This window comes from Drosophila rhopaloa, unplaced genomic scaffold, assembly GCF_018152115.1.
Source record: "Drosophila rhopaloa isolate 14029-0021.01 unplaced genomic scaffold, ASM1815211v1 contig_47, whole genome shotgun sequence".
NCBI classification, from domain to species: domain Eukaryota; kingdom Metazoa; phylum Arthropoda; class Insecta; order Diptera; family Drosophilidae; genus Drosophila; species Drosophila rhopaloa.
Genome location: NW_025335142.1, coordinates 2,006,017 through 2,028,318, shown reverse-complemented (window position 1 = coordinate 2,028,318; position 22,302 = coordinate 2,006,017). Strand labels below are relative to the sequence as shown.

Here is a 22,302-nt window from a genome sequence, read left to right as displayed (position 1 = left end):
TTTGAAATTCAAATTTTGTCTTATTTTAAATGACCCACTGTGCGCCGCGCATGCCGTCTCTTCCACAGGGTGACTCCTAAAAGTGTGGCACCCTGTGTTCGCCAAACTACCACCATAGCATCAACAACAACAACAACAATAAACAAGTGCTTCCGCTCTTGCAGGCTTTCTCTCTCAACCAGTCTCTCTTGCCTAACGGCACTCTCTTCCTTTTGGCACGCTTTTACAGTTATACAGAGCGCGGCTTTTCACGAGCTTCATCGCTCAGTTTGTAGACAACGTTTGCCGTGGCCAAAAAGAACGGACAAACAATATTTTAGTTGAAACAGTATTTCCAACTGTAAACGGCAGCGCGATTATAGGCAACGAAAAAATAAGGAGAAAATAAGTACGCCTGTGTGTGTGTGCGTACGTCACAGACCGCGTGCGAGTGTGAGTGTGTGTATGTGCGATGGGAAAAATCAGTAAAATGTTTATGCAAATCATGCGACGAATGTGCGCCAATTGCGTAAAATCGTAAAGTGCATTAAGTGAAACGAAATTATATAATTAAGGAACGCCATAAGAAAATAAGCGAAAAGTATTGTTTTGGCAAATACAAAGAAAATAAAAAGGTTGCAGCTCCTCTTCCTTTTCTTCGCGTGTGTGTGTGTGTGTAGGTGTAGGCGAGAGTGGCCGTAGTTGGTGTCTCGTGGCCAGATGTTTGTGTGTATGTGCAGGAACGGGTGTCTGTATGTGTGCACTGTGGGTGCAACAACGTGAACAGTTCATCCCGGAAGTGATTTGTATAAGGCCGAAAGCCTCTGAAATTTTACACCCAAACGGAAATAGTTGGTACGTAGAGCCCATACATTATCCATCAAAGGTTTGCATTTTTTCTAAATTGTTCTTGTTTCGTTTTTTTGGGGTTTTTGCGGTCTACAAAAAATAGTTTTTTTTTGTTTCCTTTAATGCACAACATAATGTAATATAATTTCTATGACTTTTTCATAGCTTTTAAAGAGCTAATTTATAAAATATATGTTATTTATAGTTTATTTGCTTGATAAATTTCCTCTAAACATCCTTATATGACTATATTGCACTAATCAAACATACAAAGTGTTACCCCCAAACAATCTATAATAGTTAGTTTTTATATTTGGGCATTAGAAATATCGGTATAAATTGTTTACTTGGTTATAAAACTAAAATAGTCTAAGAATCGTTATTTTAATTTTAAAGGAGCTATTTTTTGATTTTTTCGTAACAAACTGAAAAAAAGCTTTTAGACCGCCATATATATCTCGTAATCCTTTTGTATTCAACATTTTTCGCGGTGTTTTACAGTTTTGTTTTTATGGATTTTTTGTTCCTATCGATTTTCAACCAAAAACAACTGGGAAACAACATCGAACCATCCATCCGTGCGTCCCCACACACAAACACCCATACACCCACAATTATTGCTGGGGAAACCACAAGCAACCGCAACTACGTATGAATGGCCGCACACAAACAAAGACACAGAGAAAAAAGGGGTTCAAAAATTATAGTTTCAAAACCCATACAATTTATAAGGTGCTCTTAATCCAGGTTTTTAATGTATGTATTTAGATCTCACGTTTTTCAGAAAAAAAGTTTTTTTTATATCTAGCAACTTAATGTAATTTTGAATTGCCAATCATTTCATTGAATAGGAAATACAAAATACTGTCAAAAGGCTGTCTTTGTATCTTAACTTGATTAAAATCAAATCGCTAGTTTCCTGTCGTAATTCAAGAACCGAATTTTAAGGCGTGTTATACTTCGAGTGATATCTTTCCCTCAGTGTCCTTGTACGCAGGAGTCTTCACCTCACTCATTTAACAGTATTTATAGAAAGTTTTTTGTTTTTGCTCGAAAACGAAGTTGAATTGCAGAATTTAATATGGCGGGCGGATGTGGCTTTTGAGTTTTACGAGTGCTCACCTGCGAGCTTCGAGAAAAGGTGGAAAAAGAGACGAGGCCTCAATGGGCACTTGAGGTGTTTGGCCTGACAGTAAGGGCATTAATCAAGGGGCAAAGCGGGCGCAAGGCGTGGCGGCCGGGGAAATGAAGGAGACACTTGTGCGACTGAAGTTGGCCCTGCAAATGGCTAAACGTCTTCGTTATCAAATTGTCTTCGCACAAAATATTGATATACAAACGGGGCAGCGGATTGCGGAGCTAAGATGAAAAATATTTGAAATTGATTGATGTCTTTTTTTGTGTGTAAATGTATCCCCAATAAATTGCAATGATATTTCTGTGGCAATGACGTCACCGCAAACCTATCCAGAAATACTTATGAGTTCATGAATATTTCCCGTCCATTTTCAACCCCAAGCGGTGATCCCCTGTCTTGTTGTCTGTTTTTGTCAGCTTAGTTTCTTATGGGAGCATTATAGTTTCGTATTTATAGCCAAGTTCAACCCTCAAAATGTTGTTGTCAACATTGCACTGTCCTAATGAACTACTTTACTCTCAGGCGTACCGAAAAATATATTCATGCAACAATGAAAAAGTCGATAAATGACAGGACATTGTTTTCAGGGATCAAGGGAAAATTGAATGGTTTTTTTTCCTAACTCATGGCTTCAAGAAAAGCATTTAAAAATATTGAAGCCATTGTAAGAATTGTATAAATAATTTACATATACTTTCTAATTCGTTTATTGAACGCAGATATTCAATATTTCTAAATCATTTTTTACCAATCAAAACAAGTTGTCGTTTTTGTATTACTAAAACCTAAACTATTATTAAAAATTGCAGATGATACAACAAAATAAACAACTTATTATATTTATTATATAAACTATAAATGATTGTGATTGGAAATTTAGTAGGTTCAAGTACTCTATGGAAATAATTGGTTATTTATGAATTATAATTGGTAATCTAGTAACTGTCAGACAAAAGTATTCTGTAGTGCAAGATTTGAGCAAAATTTGATGTAACTTGCTTATGACATTTTCTTTTCGAACTTTGCGTTTACAACTTGCAAAGTTTTCATCAGGCATTTGCAACGTCAAACTTTTTATCAATCAAACGCAGGACCACCGAAGTTTTTTATATCGCACAGAAACCAGATAGACAATTTGGCTTATCGATAATATAGCCAAAATGTGTTGCTCAGTAAAGCTCTAGTGGCTTTTATATATTTTGTTCTTCTATCTCCGTTTCCATCTTCATCTGTAACTCAATTTCTGTCCCCTTCTTTATTTTTTCGTTTTCTTTTTATTTTTCTTTTTCCATTTCTATTTCATATCCAATGACATGTCCCAGCGATTCTTGCAATTTTAACTCCCCTATCTTTTGGCGTTCATCCTTTTTCCAACAAACAATTAAGGTGTCCTTCGTCTTGGGTAATAAAAAAAACTGTCGCGTCAGATCAAAAATGCAACATCCTAAAATATGAGCACCATTTTAGCTTCCGGTGGATTTCTGTCCTCGGTTTCTTCGCTGTTGTTGGTGTTGTTCAATATTTACAACCTGATGGCAGCGATGAGGAGAACGTCGCCGAACTGAATAAAACATGCAGCAATCGGCAGGCGACAATGTCCTGGCTAGAAGCATCCTGCGCTGCTGCTGCTGCTCTTGCTGTTGCAGACACGTAGACGCCTTAATGACCTGGGGGATTACCGCTGTAGACAATGTCGAGAGTCCCCTAGCCGTGGGTGTTCCTGAAGCCCGAAAATCCCCAACAAAGGCCAGGTGACCAGGATGTAAACTATGCAGCGACATTGCCTCATCCAATTAGTTTAATAAACGTAAACAAAAATGTTAACCATTTCTATTTGTAATTAAAAAGCTATAAGCGGCAACCAAGAAAAGAGGGGGTTGGTAGGCGAAAAGGGGGTTGAGGGCAGGGTACACTGCAAGAATAGTAGAATCAAATTATTGCTTTAAAAAGTAAAGTCACTGTAAGACAAATTTAGTTTTTAACTTGGCAGTAGTTGAAATTATTTATAGAATTGTGATTCCAACAATATTATGAATATATGTAATAGTATGATTTTATTCCAACATCGACAATTAGAATAAAAAATGTTATATGTACTTTAAACTCTTCATTATTAGTTGATGCACATAGTAGTTAAATAAATGTATTTTAGTATTCCAGTGGAATCGTTTTTCCAGTGTATTTCTGACTTACAGTGGGGCACATGGCAAACAGAATGTAAAAAGCAACCCTGTTGAGAGAACAACAACCACCCAGTGGGGCGTGTAAGCCGCAGAAAGGGCGGCAGAGAAAGAGAGTCGCAAAGTTCTCTCCGCTTTCCTTTCTCTGTTCTCCACTCTCCACTCTCCGCTCTCCCGTTTAACCCTTGCGCCTGCGCTGGGCTCCCCAGCGGACAATCACAAATGTCCATTGGCAATCCAGGCTGAGCAGCTACCCGCATGGCTTTGTCAACAGTTCCGTTTCTGGAGGAAACCTTCTCTTGAAAACCCCCACCACTTACAGTCCTCTCCGGAATCCTGGCTACGTTTTTAAGAATGAACCACATTCCCGTACGTCATTGCCTTTGATTAAAGCATATGCAAACGTTTTTTTCCGTTTCTTCCACATTTTTTCTTTCAACTTCTGGGCTTGGAACATGTGCGGCATATCCCTGCGAGCTCCTTCCCTGAAATCCTTGGAGGATTTACATTGCATATGGCAAAATCGAATTGGTTTTTCAGCTTGCGCCAGCTTGCAATTTTTGTTTGGCTTGTTTTAAAGTTAAAATTTGTTTGCGACCGACCGCATAAATTTTTGCATAGGGAATGCCTTTGCCATCGTCCTTGCGCTTGGCAATGTTTGTCCGGTTGTTGTTGTCATAGGTTAAGCCAGTATCCGCCGGAGGGGTTTGTCGATGCAGGGACTGAGGCATTTGTTTAGGCAAATATTATGGGTCCTGGGAATGCTTTATTGCCTGCACGAGTGGAGCCAAAAAGAGCGGTCGAGCTATCCCCATTCAGTGACATCGAAATCGATTTTTGCTACATTCGGAGCTGACCGAAGGCAATTTTTTTCTAGCATATTGAAAATGGTTATCTACATTTGGGATATATCTTTCTGTTTTAACAACAAGCCTGGTTCATGGGCCTTAGCCTTAGATATTTATAATAATTTCTCTTGCATTCAAAGCTAATACAATTTAAATACAATTTTAATGGAATGCACCAAACCACAAATTTTCAGCTGGCGTCGTTCTCTGACCCATTTCGAATTTGTATTTTGTTTAATAGAATTTAAGATCAAATATTTCTAATATTATTATAAATACTTGTTAAGACAAATACAATTTTTATGTTTTTATTATGTCGAAAAATAAATATAATGTCTAACCCGTGGCAAATAAAATCGTCTTTTTTCCCCGTCAACTAAAATAAAGAAAACGAATTAATTAATATTAACCTGTTTTATACTAACTAAATCATTTTGATTGCTATTTTACTGGTATAGGTTATTTCGATATATTACAAAATTTATATTTTTGGTCCTCGTTAACTTTTCGTGTTTAAATCAAGTAAAACTAGATACAATTGAACGTTTTTTAAATGTAAAACTTGAAAGGATATCTGCCAAAAACGAGTAGTAAGCCTTTTAAATGCACATTTACCTGCAAGACGTGCCCATCTGCCCTTGGATGTGCCCCCAGGCACCTGCCTTGACCTGCTTCTGCGGTCTCACTCCGATGTCATCAATTATACAGAACTCGGCTTACATCAGAGACTCCATCAGGCTCGGGTTCGAGCCACCTGCTTAGCCGTAATGCGATGGATCAGGCTGCCAAAAAAAGAAACACACGTAACACAAAAGTGACACAAAATCCAACATCAAAATGCAAAGTCCTTGACAGCAAAAGGGGCCGAATATTCGTTTATTTGTACTTTAAGGCTTAAGCCCGCCATTAAAGGCCAGTTCAGGTTTCCTCTTTTCATTGTAGTTTTGGTGTTCGTATTTTTTGTTGCGACCAAAAGTATGCAACACGAAAAGTGTATTTCACAGTTTGCAGTTTGTGGCCCGAGGAATGTCGAGTCATAAATTTAATTTGCATATTTCAGTTGTCTGTCAGACAGTTTTTCATTTGAGCAAAAATTGCAGTTGTAATTGGCAGAATTATTTCGCCCACCGCAACGGCAAGTGCAAGTTTCCCAGAGCTCCTGGTGAATTTATTTCTGCCCTCGGCCACTGGCCCTAACATCATTAATTCTAATTGAAAAGTTTTGTCGACTGTCGGTTGCCAATTAAGCCGTATCTGAAGTGCAATTCCAGCCACCAGCTGGGTCAGCTAGAGCCTGTCAATCCCGGCAAGAAATTGCATTAAAGCACACACAAAGTGACGGTGAATTAAAACGTCAAAGTGGTTGCGCGAAAGGCGTAAACACTTTTGTCCTGGCCCGGTGAAAAAATGATGCCAAGGCAACAAAATAATAAGAGGCTGGCAATCGCAAATTGGCCAGGCCAGCATCCTTGGCCAAATGGGGAGGCCGGGGCGTGACGCCGCCAACACGCATGCATAACAGAGTAAATGAAAATTGAATTAAGTGCGGTTGAAAAACCACAAAATATGCGCGTTGCGAATAATCATTCGCGTCCTTTGAGAAGGTGAGACCCCGCCACTCGAAAAAATATTTATATCAGTTTATATTTATATTTTTAAATCCAATGACTGTTAAATGGCATATAATTAAACGGGTTGAAAGCAAAGGGGATAATCGTTTGACATTTTTCAAGCCATTGTTTTCTTCTGAATTTTATTCAATAAAAGTAATAAGAAGGTTTTACCACATTGCATATTTATATTATAAATTGAAATTGATTCGTTATGACTTATAATAAGAATAGTTTAAATAATATAAATTTGTTGATATGAAAGACAAATTTGTAAAATATTATTTAAAATTTTCCATTTGTGTTGCAGGCAACCAAATTCTTAGTTTCTACTAGTCTCTCTAGTTATGGGTGGTACAAATTTGCAAACTATTAAGGAAAGTCTGCACTTTTTTTTTTGAGTGACCTTACCCCTCCCTCTCTTCTGGGTGCCCCACTCCCTAATTGAATTCTAAGCGGGCTGGAGCGGAGCAGTGGATAGCAGCTGGAGGTGATGGCTGGCGAGAGCCCATGGCTTTGGCAAACAAATGCAGGCTTTGCCAAGTCCGTGCTCATGTTCTGAGATCTTGTTCCCCGGATTGTGGATTCTGGAGTCCGGATTGTTTGCCCCTCGGGCAAGGTGAGGGAATATACGTGGTTGGAAGGGAGGGCGATACGCGGCGATACAAATTGAAAAATGCCCTGCTTGTTTTTGCCTTGTTTTTCTCGGATGTTGTTTGGATTTCGTTTCGCTGTTCTTTTCTCGTGTTGAGGATTATTTGTACAACTAAACTTGATTTCCATATTTTGTTAGAAAAACACTTTGCGGGGGAGTCTCCTTTAAATGTGACTGGAATAAGGGAGGAACTTTAAGAAGCGTTTCCCTAACTCCATTTGTGGGTGGGTCTTTGATCAATATAAAATGAAATGTTTTAAGTGAAGTCCTACTTATTTGTTATGATTTATTTGATAATAAGAGAATAAACATCGATTTTGTTGGGTGATTATAAATTTCCAGTAAAAAAAATCTATTTTTATTCAAGTTTTTCTTTTTGAAAATAAATTGTCTTCAATATTTACTAAAATATTTTAAAACAATAAAAACAAATAATACTATAAGTCTAAATTCTGTGTACAAAATTTCTTTAAAAACGCAGTATAAGAATGTAAAGAATCTGAAGGGCAATTTCCGCAGAATTTGAGAAAAAACAAGAGAGAACGCTATAGTCGAGTGCCTCGACTATTAGATACCCGTTACTCAGCTAAACAACTTAATATAAATATGCCTTCTTGTATGTTTTTCGCCGCTCGAATTAGCACCTTGGCCAGCTGTTCCAAAGTCATCCGTTAGATGGCGCTATTGAAAGGCGGAAATGTAGGCGCCAGCCAGGCTTAAGCGTTTAATGGGTTTTGGCAAACTTTTATTAGGCCAATCGATAGGTATTGACGAAACAAATACATATCAATTAAAATTTTCATAATAGCATCAAAACTGTGGCCACAGCTTGTGGCTTGTGGGCGTCAGAGGGGGCGTGGCACCATTTTGAAATAAACTTGCGCTGCGTAGGAACTCCTAAAATCTACATGCAAAATGCCAATCTTCTAGCTTTTATAGTTTCCGAGATCTCAGCGTTCATACGGACAGACGGACAGACAGACAGACGGACAGACGGACATGGCTAGATCGACTCGGCTAGTGATCCTGAACAAGAATATATATACTTTATAGGGTCGGAAACGCTTCCTTCTACCTATTACATACTTTTGCACGAATACAATATACCCTTTTACTCTACGAGTAACGGGTATAAATATGGTTATCCTCGAATTTCAACTGTGTTTAATCAATCTTTTCTTTCCTCACAGCTTTCTTGTCCGATTGAATTGAACAATCTAGTATGCAGCCTTTTCAGCCTTCGTTTTTAATTGAGTTTTTTCATAGTTCCTGCCATTTCCAGCTATCCCATTCGCCATTCTCTTTTATCCCGATGCCAATTTTCAGCTTTTTCTTATTTTTTGCGTTTCTACTTTATTTGGCTCTTATTTTGCATTTTTTTTTTTGCGAGAAATAATTGAATTTTTTTTGCCGCCAGGGAACCAAAAACGGCCAGGTTAGAGTTCGGTGCGGATGTTAGCCATCTAATTGCGACTTTAATCATTTCATCTTTTTAGCTTCCGGCCAGGTTAGTCAGTTCTGTGTGTTTGGTAATCGAAATCGTCCTGCCAAAAGGCAGGGCAAATAAACTGGCAAATGTTTTCCGCTTGCAAATTTCGAGGACGAGAGGTGGACACTCCGTAGGCAAACACAAACTTGATTTGATGGTGGTTTCGCAAAAAGATGAGCTGGGCTGGCATCCAACAAGGTTCATAGTTCACTCAGAGAAAAAGTTGCTAATGAAAAAAAAGTCCTAATTGCTTTATGATCTGAAAACCTAAAGCATTTTCTTTAAATTTTCTTTTAATTTATTTGTCTTATTAATATTTTATATGTTTATTAATATTTAAGGATTGATGTTTATATGGGTTAGTCCTTAAAATATGTTAATTTCCCATTCGTTCTAAAATCAAAAAACCAAGGTTTCTTAACATTAGTTTTTGAATTTAATGATTAGTTGAAGTTTTTCGAAATATAAATTAATATCTTATTTTTGTAAGCATTTTATTTTTTTATGTGTCTTGTTGCCGTTTGTTCCTGTTGCTGTGAACAGGAGCAGCTGCTGTGGATGCTTCTGGCTTTTTGGCCCTATCGAATCGAGTTAATTTGTGCCGGGCCAGGTCCTGGAGCCTCGAATAGAAGCCTCCTCCTCCGGTATCTGTGTTAGTTTTTGGGTGCTTTTAATCGAATTTTTGTTGTCGAGCCAGCTGCGGGTTTTTTCAAAAGTTGACTGGGGCCAGGTTAAAGGTTTTTTCTGGTTTGCAGCTTTGGTATTTTGCGTGTTGATCTAAGCGGTTTATTGGCCCCGGTTTGCAAGTAAGCTGCTTAACATTTCCCGCATCATGCTGGCCATTATTTAATAATGAAAAGAGAGGCGGATTTATTCCGCAAATTCATCCCACTAAAAAGCTGGCAGCTCAAAGTTGGCATATCCTGCTGGTTCAGGATTTTGTCTGTCTGTTTATTAGCTCTGTTTTTGCTTGCTTTGTCCAAGCAGTTGATTTTGTTGACAACTTGTTTGTTTACCGTTTTTTTTTTGGGAAAAAGTATTTATCAACTTGTGGGGGCATTTGTGACAAATTGACAAATTCATTTAATATTCTGATGCATATTCACTATAAATGATTAATTGACAAACTTAGGCTTGTTTGATAGTTTGTTTAGGTCTTCAAAGCCATTTAATGGAACAGAAGACTTTTTCATTGTTAATGTATATTGACTTTGTTCTTCTGTGCATTTTTTTGGACCACTAAGTTAGTGTGACCTTTTCAGATTTATATGAAACTAGATTTCTTCAAATAGTTGATAATGGGTTTTAAAAATAAATAAACAGTTAATATTTTTAATATGGTAAAATTTTAACTCAGAAAATATTTTCCTTTTTGGTTTTAAACAAAATAGTTCAAGTTAAAAATTTCTCTCAGGTTCACACATTATTCAGTTTAAAACGTTTATTTGTTTTTGCTTTTCATTATAAATTATTCAATAAACCAATGCTACTACAGTTTCAAATATTTAAAGAATTCATCCCAGAAGCACTCAGTGAACAAATAATCTATTGCTGCTGCTGACACAGCCGAAGCGAGTTGACATCAAATTGAAATCAATGTTAAATGGCGAGTGACAACAGCAGTCGAGGGGAGCATCCGAGGCGCGGAAGTTAGTTAAATATTGATTTTAATTTTCCACATAATTGCAATTAGTTGATGAATGTGGAGCCAGCTGTTGCAATCCTGTTTCCCCATTTCCTGCTGCTGCCAGCGCCTCTGGGAGCGACGGTGTCTGATTCTGATTAAACATGGTGTCGGGGCAACATCGAAAACAGGAACGGAGGCAATAACAGACACTCAACCGAGTTGAGCAGCCATCACTACGATGGCTGGAAGTGGCACAGTGGTTAAGCCTAGATATAGCACTTATGTAGTTATTACAAAGTTTAAATTCTAAAAAAGTTTTTAGTTCAAGTTTTTAGTTCTATTGAATTGTAGATTTAAGCCATGATATTTTACATTCTTACTTTAAGCCTGGCAAAAAAATTATTAAAATTATTCAAGCTGACGCAGTAACTAAACGGGCTACGGAAATCTATAAAAAATAAAACATTTAATACTCTAACTACAGTTAAATAATACATTTTAAAAGAGTGTTTAAGAATAAATGAGTGCTAGTACGTGACCTGGCTACTTTGGTTAGGGAACGTATGTATACAAATCACCATAAAAATATAAAAGAACAAAGTTCATAAAACTTTGCAAATATTTGATGAGATTATTTGAAATGTTGAAAGGACTTTTCCCGTTCGTCCCCCTTTCCCACTGTGCCCAAGTCCTCTTGGCAGCAACGCCCTTTTGCTGTTCCCCTTTTGGTTTCTGTTGCTGTTTCTGAATTTCCTCAACTCGCTCCCTCGAAAACTCTTGTCGGGGGCCTGATGAAAAGCCACTTACGCACAATTTTCACAACTCAAAAGCATTTTATTGATTGCACTTTAAAAACGCCGGGTTGAGGGCAAACCAAAACACTCATACGCCACGTTGGCTGGCATACTGCTCTAGAGAATTTTTAGCCCCCTTTTGAATGTGCGTGTGAGCTGGGTGCGTTTATTGACTGTCGTTTTTGAAATTGAGTTTTTCTGCCTTTTAGATGGCCCCACCTCCCCTTTGGCCCCTCAAAAAAGTTGGTTAAACTTTGGGGTCCTTTCCTGACGCTGCTGCAAAGGCAATTTAGCCCTCGAGGTCTCAGCAAGATGTATGTAAATGTGGATGGGGCTCGCCCGAGAAATCAAAGTCATTTCTGCTCATTTTTTTTCTTGCTTACTGCTGGTTAGATAACAATTTTGCCTACGGAAAATTCCTTATTTTCCGGGGTTCCTGGCCCCTCAGGGTTAATTGTGCAAGAAGGCTAATGAACATGGAGCTTGGGCAGCATCTGACAGCTGCGTTTGAAATTCGGCTTGTTAATTGTTTTTGAAATCGTTGAGTGAACATTAATAAGATGTAAATTTGAGGAAAACTAGAAAAGTCTTAGGCTGGGGGACTTTTAATTGATAATTGGGGGTTGGATTTCGGTCCTATGAATAATGAGTGGCTATGTTTAATTGGTTGTAGGAATAACTTTGATTGTTAATTCATATGTTAATGGTTGGCTCAGATTTTGATAGATTTTTAATTGGAAAACTTTTGGAGTCTTTTCATAAAAAGAAATTGTTTATACATTAAATATTTTAAAAACTTAACCTTAATTGTAATTTATTAAAAAACTGGAATCTGATTATTTAATGTAAATGTTTAAGTCACTTGACAAAATACTTCATATCCTTTGAACAATTAAAGCTGAATAAACGAAGCTTTAAATTTGGAATACGAACAAAGAGCCCAAAAATGACCTTAAATCCAACAAAACAATATAGCAATATTTCTTAATGGGACTGATACAACTTGTTCTGCAAACATCTGGTTAATTAATCGAACTTCTAAAGATTGTCACATGCCTTGGACTATTTTCTTTATGCTCCCCATAAAGTAATTTATGCGAAATCAAGCCATCTCCAGCTTCGATCTATCTCAGCACTATTCATTGCCTTTATATGGCTGAGCATTGTTTGCAAATCGCTTAATTATGGTTGATGGTATTTTATTGGGGCATGGATCCATAAAAGGCGGTCACATCCCCAGGTCCTTTGGGCCTACATCAATAACGGTCGTTTCCATTTCCGTCTTCCTGCCCCAATCGCCGGCTCCTTCCTCTTCCCGTTCCGCTCTCCTTTCGCCTGGTGACATTTCTCTAGTTGCCACGACCTAAAAGCATAAATTTCCCGTGGCTAGGCCAAAATCAACGCCAAATGCTCTAAACGTTTTGCTTATGATTTTTATTGCACGCACACAAACGCAAACTTATTCAGATATATATATATAAATAAATTTGTATGTTTATGTATAAACTCTGTGTAGACATTTTGCCGCAGCCTTAAGTGGGAAAGCTACAAAAAAAACTGAAAATGGCGACCCATGACGATGACTTGTTTATGGCAGGCGGCGGCCACGCCTCTTTTATTCTTGGTGTGCCTATATGGGCGAGCACTTGGTTTATTTCATTAAGTTTCCTTTGATGAGACGGTCTACATATTTTAGCATTATTTACACGGGAAATGTTTGAAGAAAGCTGTTTTATACGAAAATCATAGTATACTTTTTGGGGATCTTAGAAAATTGTAAAAAAATTCTTCATCAAATATCTGCTACTCAAGGAGAAGGCAATAAGACAGAGTTCATCCAACCAAGCAGGATAACATAATCCTTCCCATTCATCTTATTATCTTATATTTTGTTGAATTTTTGATAGCTTTATAGTTTTTTTTTTTAATATTATTTATTTGTAAACATAGAACCCGTACAATTTTTAAGTACCTTGACAATGTAGTTTTATATATGAATTTGAACCAAACCTCATGCCTTCAGCAAAAGGACTTTAGATAGCTTTATAGTGTAAATTACTATTTATATTAACAGTAAGCTTTAAAAATATATATATATATATATTCTCAGTTATTTAATTTTTTTCATCTTTAATCCTATTAATAAAATAAACAATTTACATAGGGGAAATAATTTTAAACCTAAAACTGTTAAAACATAAAATTGCGTAGGGTAATAGCTTTTCATATTTATGGTGAACAAAAGTGTTATTTTACCAAAGAAAGTTTTGGTGGAAGTTACCGTTGTCACCTATAATGGAATGTCTTTAAAAAAGATAAGATCGCAAGAATACAAGTAAATGGGAACTTTAAGTTATGCTAAGTATCTACCATTCGTGGCTTCAAATTCGCCCTATCTTGCTGCTTTTTTTTTCCTGGCACTTGCCAAACAATGTCAGTTTTCAACTTTTAGCGCATTTTTCAAATTAGGTTAGCAGAACAGGGGGAGGGGCTGGGTGAAAGGATGTTAGGATGTCGGGGTGTGCGTGTTTTAGGGTACAGGGGTGTGATGGTGTTGGCCCCAGTGAAAGTTTTCTTATTGTTTTGGGCGGAAGGGAAAGGGCTTGGCGGTAGGCTTGTTAGCATCCTTCCTTCCTGCGCTTCCTGCGTGAATCCACCATCTGCTGCCCGTTTAACCTTAATGTTCTGGGCCAAACCAGAGCCACACCCTTCACCCCCAAGCACACCCCTTCACAACCCCACAGTGTTAAAAAATGTTTTTCAAGTAAATTCTGTATGTTACAGACTATCCTTCAAAAATTAAATACATCACAAATTCTTTACAAAATGCAAATAAATTAAATAGTTTATTGCAAAAGCAATAAGAGTAAATAAGAGCATTGAAAATACAAGATTATTGAATAAATATAATATTTGAAAATATGACTAAACGTGTTTTGAAAGTAAGTTAGTAGATATTTTCATCTGAACTATAACCGTTAATAAATATGAATTTTTCTCTGTGTACCCACATTTGCGCCCTGTTTCGTTTTGATGTGCACTTATTTTTCAATTTGAGCGCGTGAGCATCCATCGTCCTGTCAGTTTGGTGTCTCATTCAAACCCGTCCCAGGCACTTGGCACTTCAACGTCACCTCGGAGAATTATCAGCGACTGCGTCAGCATCTAAATATAATGCTCACCTGCCCCCCTTGTCCAGTAGCTTAGCCTGATTCCCTGGCTTTTCTATCCTTGGCTGGTCTTTGTTCTTGCCCATCACTTAACCATTCGTAGTTGGCCAAGTTTTATGTTCGCTTTTTATGCCAACACGCCCCGTTGAGCAATTGTTGTTGCTGCTATGGGTGTCTTTAGTGCCCTCCTAATGAAATTTTTAAACGATTTCGACTTACTTCACGGCCAGCAACAGATTGAAGAGCGAGAATTGGCGATGAAGCTGCGAGAAAAATTCCCTGAAATTATGTGTTTTTCTGTCTGCGGGACTTGAACTTAACAATGGTTACAAGGTTGCCTTTAATTGGTTTTTACAGTGGAGTACACACAGAAGGTCGTAAATCAAAACAAATTAAGAGCCACAAGAAAGAAATGTTGTAGGATTGCGTAATCTGTATCGTGTAAAGTGTATTTGTATTTATATATAAAATCCACTTTATCTTATTTTAAACAGCTTACAGATTTAATAAATATGCAGTGCAAGGAAACCGGTTTAATCGAAAATACTTGTATTTATCATTATTATTCTATTTTCATTCATAACTACCAAACTAGTAATAGGTCTACTACTTGGGAAGCCACAAAAACAAAATGTACCTTTAATTAAACTTGATAGCCAAATAATTGAAATTAAAGCACGTCAAGGAGCCAAGATTATTACAAATTTAAATGAACTAACACAGATGTTCAGTTCCACTTAAATATATGTGCTTTGCACCTGTCCATGTGAGTGTTGCCATGGCTTTCTGGTTCTTAGGAAGCTGTCGAGGTCATAAATTCACTCCTGAAATGGCTAAAAGGAGAAGCAAACACACAGGCACAGCTGGAGGGGTTTTAATTAGAACACCTGACTGACTAACACACAAGCGAACACCATCTAGCACACACACAATAATAGTTATCCGGTAATATAGTTAGTTTCCATTTATTTCAATTAAAAATTCAGTATGGCCAAAGGGGAACATAAATATTCATTGGTAATCACATTGACCTTACTTCATATCTCTTTCTCTTTCACTCACCACTCTCGCTGTCTCTCTCTAACGCTCTCTCTATTTATCTCTTTTATTGCAGCTAGTATTTTGTGATGAAGTCATGTGGAAATAGCAGCCACAACAACTACAACTACAACACGACCAGTACAATTATAGGCAAAAGTTAATTAAATGCTGCATCATTTGCAAACTGCAAAAAGGAATTCTTAACAATCGCAATAAAACTTTTGTCGAACAAAAGTAATTAAAGGACCTCACACCCAGACCAATACCTCACTTGGCGCTATGCGACAACAAAGTTGGTAGAAGGGACGATTGGGCGAGTGGGCGAGTGGGGCCAGGAGTAGTCCTGTACATGGCCAGAAGCCAGCTGACGCTGCCAGCCGCAAACAGCTAACAGCTAACACCAAGGAGCCCCGCGGGGACCAAGGACGCAGGACGCAGGACGCAGGACGAAGCGACGGCCAACAAAATGCAGAAGGAGAACAATGTCACGGCGGAGAATTGCCAATTTGTGGGGCCCTATCGCCTGGAGAAAACGCTCGGCAAGGGTCAGACGGGTAAGTGCAGGAAAACTCTTACCTTTTACCGCGTTCTAAGTGGGTTGTCGAATAAAACTATCATTACATTTATTAGGTGGGGATTGTTATTGCTTTTCAATGTTTCGGATCTTATTTATTATTATTGTAAGGCTTATAATTATTTTTTAGTAAATTAAATACTTTGTCTACAAATACAATTTTTGCAATTGAAACTAATAAGACCATAAGCTCTTTTATAAAATACACGTTTTAATGAATACAGGTGGTTTTTTCAAGGCGTAGGTATCATTCCTCAAAGTTCGCTATAAATTTAATTAAATATAATTTTAAGAATTCTAATTTCGTGTTTATTTAAAACTCCGTAAATCTTGTTAACAAGAACTTAATATTCTATCAAACTTTTACTATTTACAAAAATAGCTAGTAAGCACCAATATTCAATATTTAAAGAAAACTTAATTTATTTTTCAGTATTACATATTTTAGTAACACCTCTTTTTAACTTATTCCATCGTTAACTATGTTTTTTACCTCTTTTCACTATTACTAATCATTCATATAAAGGAAGAGTTTTAGCAATTAGCCCTCTCAACTGTTTACATTCCTTGAAAAGGACTTGAACACAAAGAAACCACTTAGAAATATCAGCAATTCCCTCAATAGTTATCGCAATTACGATTTCCCATTTATACACTTGCAGGTCTTGTCAAGTTGGGCGTGCATTGTGTGATTGGCAAGAAGGTTGCGATTAAAATAATCAATCGCGAGAAACTCAGCGAATCGGTGCTAATGAAGGTAAGTAGTTACCCGGGGTCGAAGGTCATGACTCGATGGAAAGTTTTCCTGCCTTCGGTTTATTGTTTTCCCGCTGTTTATGATTTTGTTTTTTGCTTTCTTTTCTTATTTCGTTCTTATTTCTTGTTTGTCTTCTCCTGGCGAACGGGTCATAAAAAACTGTGACAATAAAATTTGTTTTGTGGTTCGTTGTTTTATTGCCCTGCTCCTTGAAAGAGTAACGTGGTTTAGGGGCTGTCGCAAGGGTGGATCTAGGGGTGGAGCATTGCAGTCAAACTTACAGCCATTTGGACTTTTGGACTTACATTACACGTAGAGGAAAGGGAAATGTTTTTGGGGATTTTTCGGTCTTGCGGTTTTCCTCGGCTTTGAGTCTTTAGTGTGCCAAAGTCAGGGAAAGTCAAAAGGATACTTTGTGCCTTAAATTAGACTTAAAATATTTCAGAGACTTAACCTGTGTTCCTTTAAATGTAAAGGTTTTTTTAGTTTTAAAGAACATTTTTAAAATATTTGGAAGCTTTTAAGACAAAGCTTTCAGTTTTATAATATTATTAAACTTAATGGCACAAGGGTATGGAAACGGTAAGAAGTGCAAATTATAGTTATGGCAATATTTAACATTATTTAAACACTTGTGTGTATTTTTATAGTACAACAACTTTACCTAATATTTGTTGCCTGTCTGACATTTGCTATTAGCGCCTACACAAATTACAATTACATTTCAAATAGACCACAAATTATCTGTGGAAAATATTCATTCAGTCTGTAATCGATTTTGTGGCATAATAGAGAACGCACCAAGTCTATTATAATACGTGGCAAGCACTCTAAATAGATTTCATTCATTCTCAGGCTCGCCTCCATTCATTCGGTTCCAATAAAAGTCGGAGTAAAGCTGAACTATTTATCTTTTCTCTGCTGTCATAATAAAACCATAGAAAAGGATACCCCTCGCCCAACCCTCCTCTATATATCTACCCAAAATGTGGTGCACTTTTTTGTAGGACACTGAAAGGACATGGGACAAATTAGTGCGTGCGACAACAAAGTAAACCAAAATTGACTGCCCTAAGGTGGGGGTGAAGTTTTGGGGGTGACAAAAGCCCCAGACATGTAGGACAATCGAAATGCAAGGTGGGTGACGAGGTGAGGTCGAGGGTGCAAATGAGGATAAAGAACCGCCGATGATTGCGTGTGGTGTCCATGTTGTAGGACCAGCTGGTCGGGACACGCAATGAGAAATTGGACGCCATTCGGAGGACAACAATGGGGCATTATGGCCTGCCAGGAACGAAGCACTTTGAATGCATTGTAAGAGAAGAAGTGCACTCTTCGAAAAATCTGAAGGATACTTCTTTAAAATATAAAATAGGAAAGATAATCAAACACATGTAAACACAATAATGAAATGAAGTAAAAATTAGAAGGACTATTGTTTGTTTTATCTACAATAAGTGGTCTTAAATCACTGTTAATGACTCTCCAGAAAAGTAATATTCAATCAACTTTATTAAAGCTATCCAGAATCGTTTTCAATTCTCTTATCTTTTTCTCATTTGAGGTTAAACCAAATGCTTTAGTTAATTTATTTTTCTTTGAGTGTGGGTATAGAACATTGAGGGAACTTGCCAACGATAAGTCGATTAAAATCGTTTGTCTGCTCCACTCTCTTTGCGAAGGTTGAACGTGAAATCGCCATAATGAAACTAATCGATCATCCGCACGTCCTTGGCCTGAGCGATGTGTACGAGAACAAGAAGTATTTGTATTTGATATTGGAGCATGTATCCGGCGGAGAGCTCTTCGACTACCTGGTGAAGAAGGGTCGGCTGACGCCCAAGGAGGCGCGCAAGTTCTTCAGGCAAATCATCTCCGCCCTGGATTTCTGCCACTCGCATTCGATTTGGTAAGTCTTCGATGAAAACTCCCGCTCGAACTGCAATCAATACTGCATATATTTCGGATTCCAGCCATCGGGACTTGAAGCCGGAGAATCTGCTGCTGGACGAGAAGAATAACATTAAGATAGCGGACTTCGGGATGGCCTCACTGCAACCAGCTGGCAGCATGTTGGAGACCTCGTGCGGCAGCCCTCACTACGCGTGTCCGGAGGTCATACGGGTAAGTCTCGGTTGAAAAATGGCCAAAAGATTGCTCCCCAGGCAGCTCCGCTCCCCCCTCTAGCTGCTGGTGTGCGGCAAACGCATAAACGTCAATCAAGGCGAACTTTTTAGCACATTTTCAAATGCAGCATCGGTGGCTGTGAAGGGCGGCTTCCTGGAGTCGCTTTCCTATGCAAATTTCGTCAGGATCCCTTCTATGCAAATGCACGTCATGTGCGCATATGATTTCCCATCTCGGGATGCCCTATGTTCTCTACACCCAGCAAAAAGTTGTCATTCCCTCTTAAAGTGGAGGATAAAGTTTAAGGGTAACGAGCTCTTTATGTTTTTTAAGGAAACATTTTATTGTGGCCTAAAAGCACTCCAACCTACAGGTTTTCTGAATATTGATATTAAAATGGTTAAAATTGATTAAGTTTATGTTTGGTTATTAAACAAATGTTTTAGGAAATGATTTTTTAATTATAAGAAAGGTTTTGCAGTAAACTATTTTGTGTACACTTGATGTTCTTCCTGTAAGCCGCTAACTAATTTACATATTTATTTACAATGTTTGATTTCTCAGATATTTTATAATGCTTAACCAGAACATGTGCTTCATTTAGTTTTTAATCTTTGAAAAAATAATTCAAGACTATTAGAAAATTCATTCAAAATCAAGTTTAATCTTACAATTTTCTTAGTGTATCCTTGCATCATATCCTTTAAGCAGGAGCTGCTGCAGCTTCTGGCGAAGCTTCATGCTCCTGCACCCGTAATAAATTCATAAGGGGAATTTTAAAATATTTCCTCGTTCAGTCTTATCATATACTCCGGCTGGGCTATAAATCTGGCTTGCTACGTGATGTTTAGCTTATCTGCAAGAATATACTCTTTTATAAATATTCAACAGTCAAAGCTCAGTGGGGATTGGTAGTTTTCCCCACCTCCTAATTGATGTCTGCTAACCAAATCTGCCCTGCAAGGGAAACCTTGACAATTTGTAGGGGAAAATTGCGTGGAAAGCCCATGTACTCAATCACTTAAGTGGTCGTTTATCAATCTTTGGAAGGTGGCAGGGGCTCGAGCCACAAACAGAGCGGCAATCCGGTTTAGGGTTACCGACACACAAAACTTGGTTAGGGTAATCGAGCGTACACCAGACATACGAGTATAATCTTACAAATTGGAGTTTTGAGAGTAGCTGTAATTGGAAAGTGTTCATAAGAAATGGGTGGGCGGGCTTTCTCGATTATGACAGGAATTACATGCAGATATGTTAAAAAATATATATTTTTGCCTTTCACATAAAGTATAAGCCTGTTTACATATACTGATTTTGTCTGATTTTTACTTAAAAGGCAAAGTCACTCTTTTCGTTATCAATTAAGCGCTCTGACTATCTGGTCAATACCTGTTTTCAAATGTCAAAATCTTAAATGGAAATGTGTAAAGAGGAGTTTAGCTAGAATTGTAAAAAAACAAGATATTGACTTCAAAAAGAAATGTTGCATTTATAACAAAACTATCTTAGATAAACTGACCAGAAGATATATAATAAGCATACAAATTCACATAAATTGTTTTGTATGTGCTATTTTATAAAACACTTTTCAGGCCAAATATAAATCAGCCATTACGTTTGTCCCACCTTCGTGTTTAAAGATTTACCAGAATGCCTTTAAGGGGAGACTACATGGCCTGCAATTTCCAGTCGTGCCACAATTACACATTGTAGTGGGCAACAAACTGCGAGTCATTGTGCCATTTACCTGCCAAGTCAATAACCGTCCCCTAGGAAAACAGAATCGTCGGAGTGGGGGAAACTTGGCATTCGATGGACACGTCAATGGACGTCAACGAGTTGAACGGACCTACCCCCTATCAGTCTTTAAATAGAAAACTTTTAAATTAGTAAGCATTCAGCATTCCCATACGACGAATGTGGTTCGATAAAAAAGGGTGAAGGGTCCTAACGATTTGGTGCCACGCACAATGGCCAATCGAATTTCGAAATAATCAAGCTGAAAGCAAACATAAATGGAATATCCGAACAAACAACCGGTCGCCTTGAAAATGTCTCAATTTCTGATACCCCATTTTCCCCCATTTTCTGCGACTTTTCCAGGGTGAGAAGTACGATGGCCGCAAGGCGGATGTCTGGTCCTGCGGGGTCATCCTGTACGCCCTCTTGGTGGGTGCGTTGCCCTTCGACGATGACAACTTGCGCCAGCTGCTGGAGAAAGTCAAGCGCGGCGTCTTTCACATACCGCACTTCGTGCCGCCGGACTGCCAGAGTCTGCTGCGCGGCATGATTGAGGTGAACCCGGACCGGCGGCTCACGGTGAGTCATCCACATTCACACCCGAATTGCAGCGGTGATAGCACAATTCCAATTCCCCAAATTCTCTGTCCTTTTGAGTGCAGTCAAAAAAAATAGGTTGATAAATAAAAAACTCCATATACATAATATTGAATAAGTTTAAAATAGATACATTCGACTACATATTTAAGATAGCATATAACAGCAGCTTTGATTTTGGATTATCCTATTAGTTAGAATCAATTTTGGTTACTTTGGCTCAGCTCGTGTTCTGATTTAAAAGTAAATTTAAAATTTGTAAGATTTGATATTTAACAGCTATATCTTTAAAGCCAATTCAAATTCAGGTTAATGGACACAAAGACAAAAGTGTAAAAACTAGGTTTGAAAACAATTAATATTAAACTACAACCTCAAAATTGTAAAAAGAAATTCCATGTATTAGCAACAACAGCATTTTAATATTTTAATACACTATTTAAAAAATGGTGTACTACATCTAATTTTCTTACGACAAGAGCATTTATTTCAATTGGGCCTTAAGTTTTTACTCCAAATATTTAAGTCGATTAGTAGTGTCAAAATTGCATTTATAGACAACAAGCCCAAGAAACGTAGCAAAAGTGTATTTTAGAAGAATTCCACCCTAATGGTGGAATTAAGGTAATTTAAAGCTAAATAAAATTTTTCTGCCTTATATTTCTGTTAGAGGAAAAAGTTAATTTTTTTCACAAAAATTTGAGGGTAACTTTAAGCAAATTCGCTCATATTTTTTTTGAGTGTGGGTGGTGAGTCATTTGGAAGCCACCCCCTAGGCATTTGTTGGTTTTTGGGTCACTACGTTTTTAGCTATTTACCCACCCCCTGTACTCCCCTACACTTCCTCCCTGAAAACTGGTTTTTGCTTTATTTTCGACCGCATCCAGCTGGCTGAAATCAACCGCCATCCGTGGGTCACAGCTGGCGGCAAAGGAGAGCTGGAGCTGGAGCTGCCGATGATGGAGGTGGTGCAGACACATGTAATTCCCACAGCCACTGCGGTGGATCCGGATGTGCTGAACGCCATTTGCTCGCTGGGCTGTTTCAAGGAGAAGGAGAAGCTCATACAGGAGTTGCTCAGTGCGAGGTGGGCTCTTTAATTCACTCACATGTACTTCGGGGCT

At 37.9% G+C, this 22,302-nt stretch overlaps 1 protein-coding gene across 2 annotated transcripts in view; it reads left to right on the top strand.

Annotated features, from left to right (window-relative positions):
- The first annotated feature begins 255 nt into the window (after nucleotides 1-255).
- LOC108053514 (serine/threonine-protein kinase BRSK2) overlaps nucleotides 256-22,302 on the top strand; it is a 29,994-nt gene continuing 7,947 nt past the window's right edge. The window contains exons 1-7 of one of the 2 annotated variants that reach the window (XM_017136202.2): nucleotides 256-834; nucleotides 15,454-15,934; nucleotides 16,617-16,711; nucleotides 18,394-18,620; nucleotides 18,685-18,835; nucleotides 20,945-21,160; nucleotides 22,066-22,265. In XM_017136202.2, the coding sequence (XP_016991691.1) occupies nucleotides 15,847-15,934; nucleotides 16,617-16,711; nucleotides 18,394-18,620; nucleotides 18,685-18,835; nucleotides 20,945-21,160; nucleotides 22,066-22,265 (977 nt within the window). In that variant the 5' untranslated portion in view covers nucleotides 256-834; nucleotides 15,454-15,846. The remainder of the gene's footprint in view (nucleotides 835-15,453; nucleotides 15,935-16,616; nucleotides 16,712-18,393; nucleotides 18,621-18,684; nucleotides 18,836-20,944; nucleotides 21,161-22,065; nucleotides 22,266-22,302) is intronic. The other variant, XM_044461572.1, reaches the window with a different exon arrangement.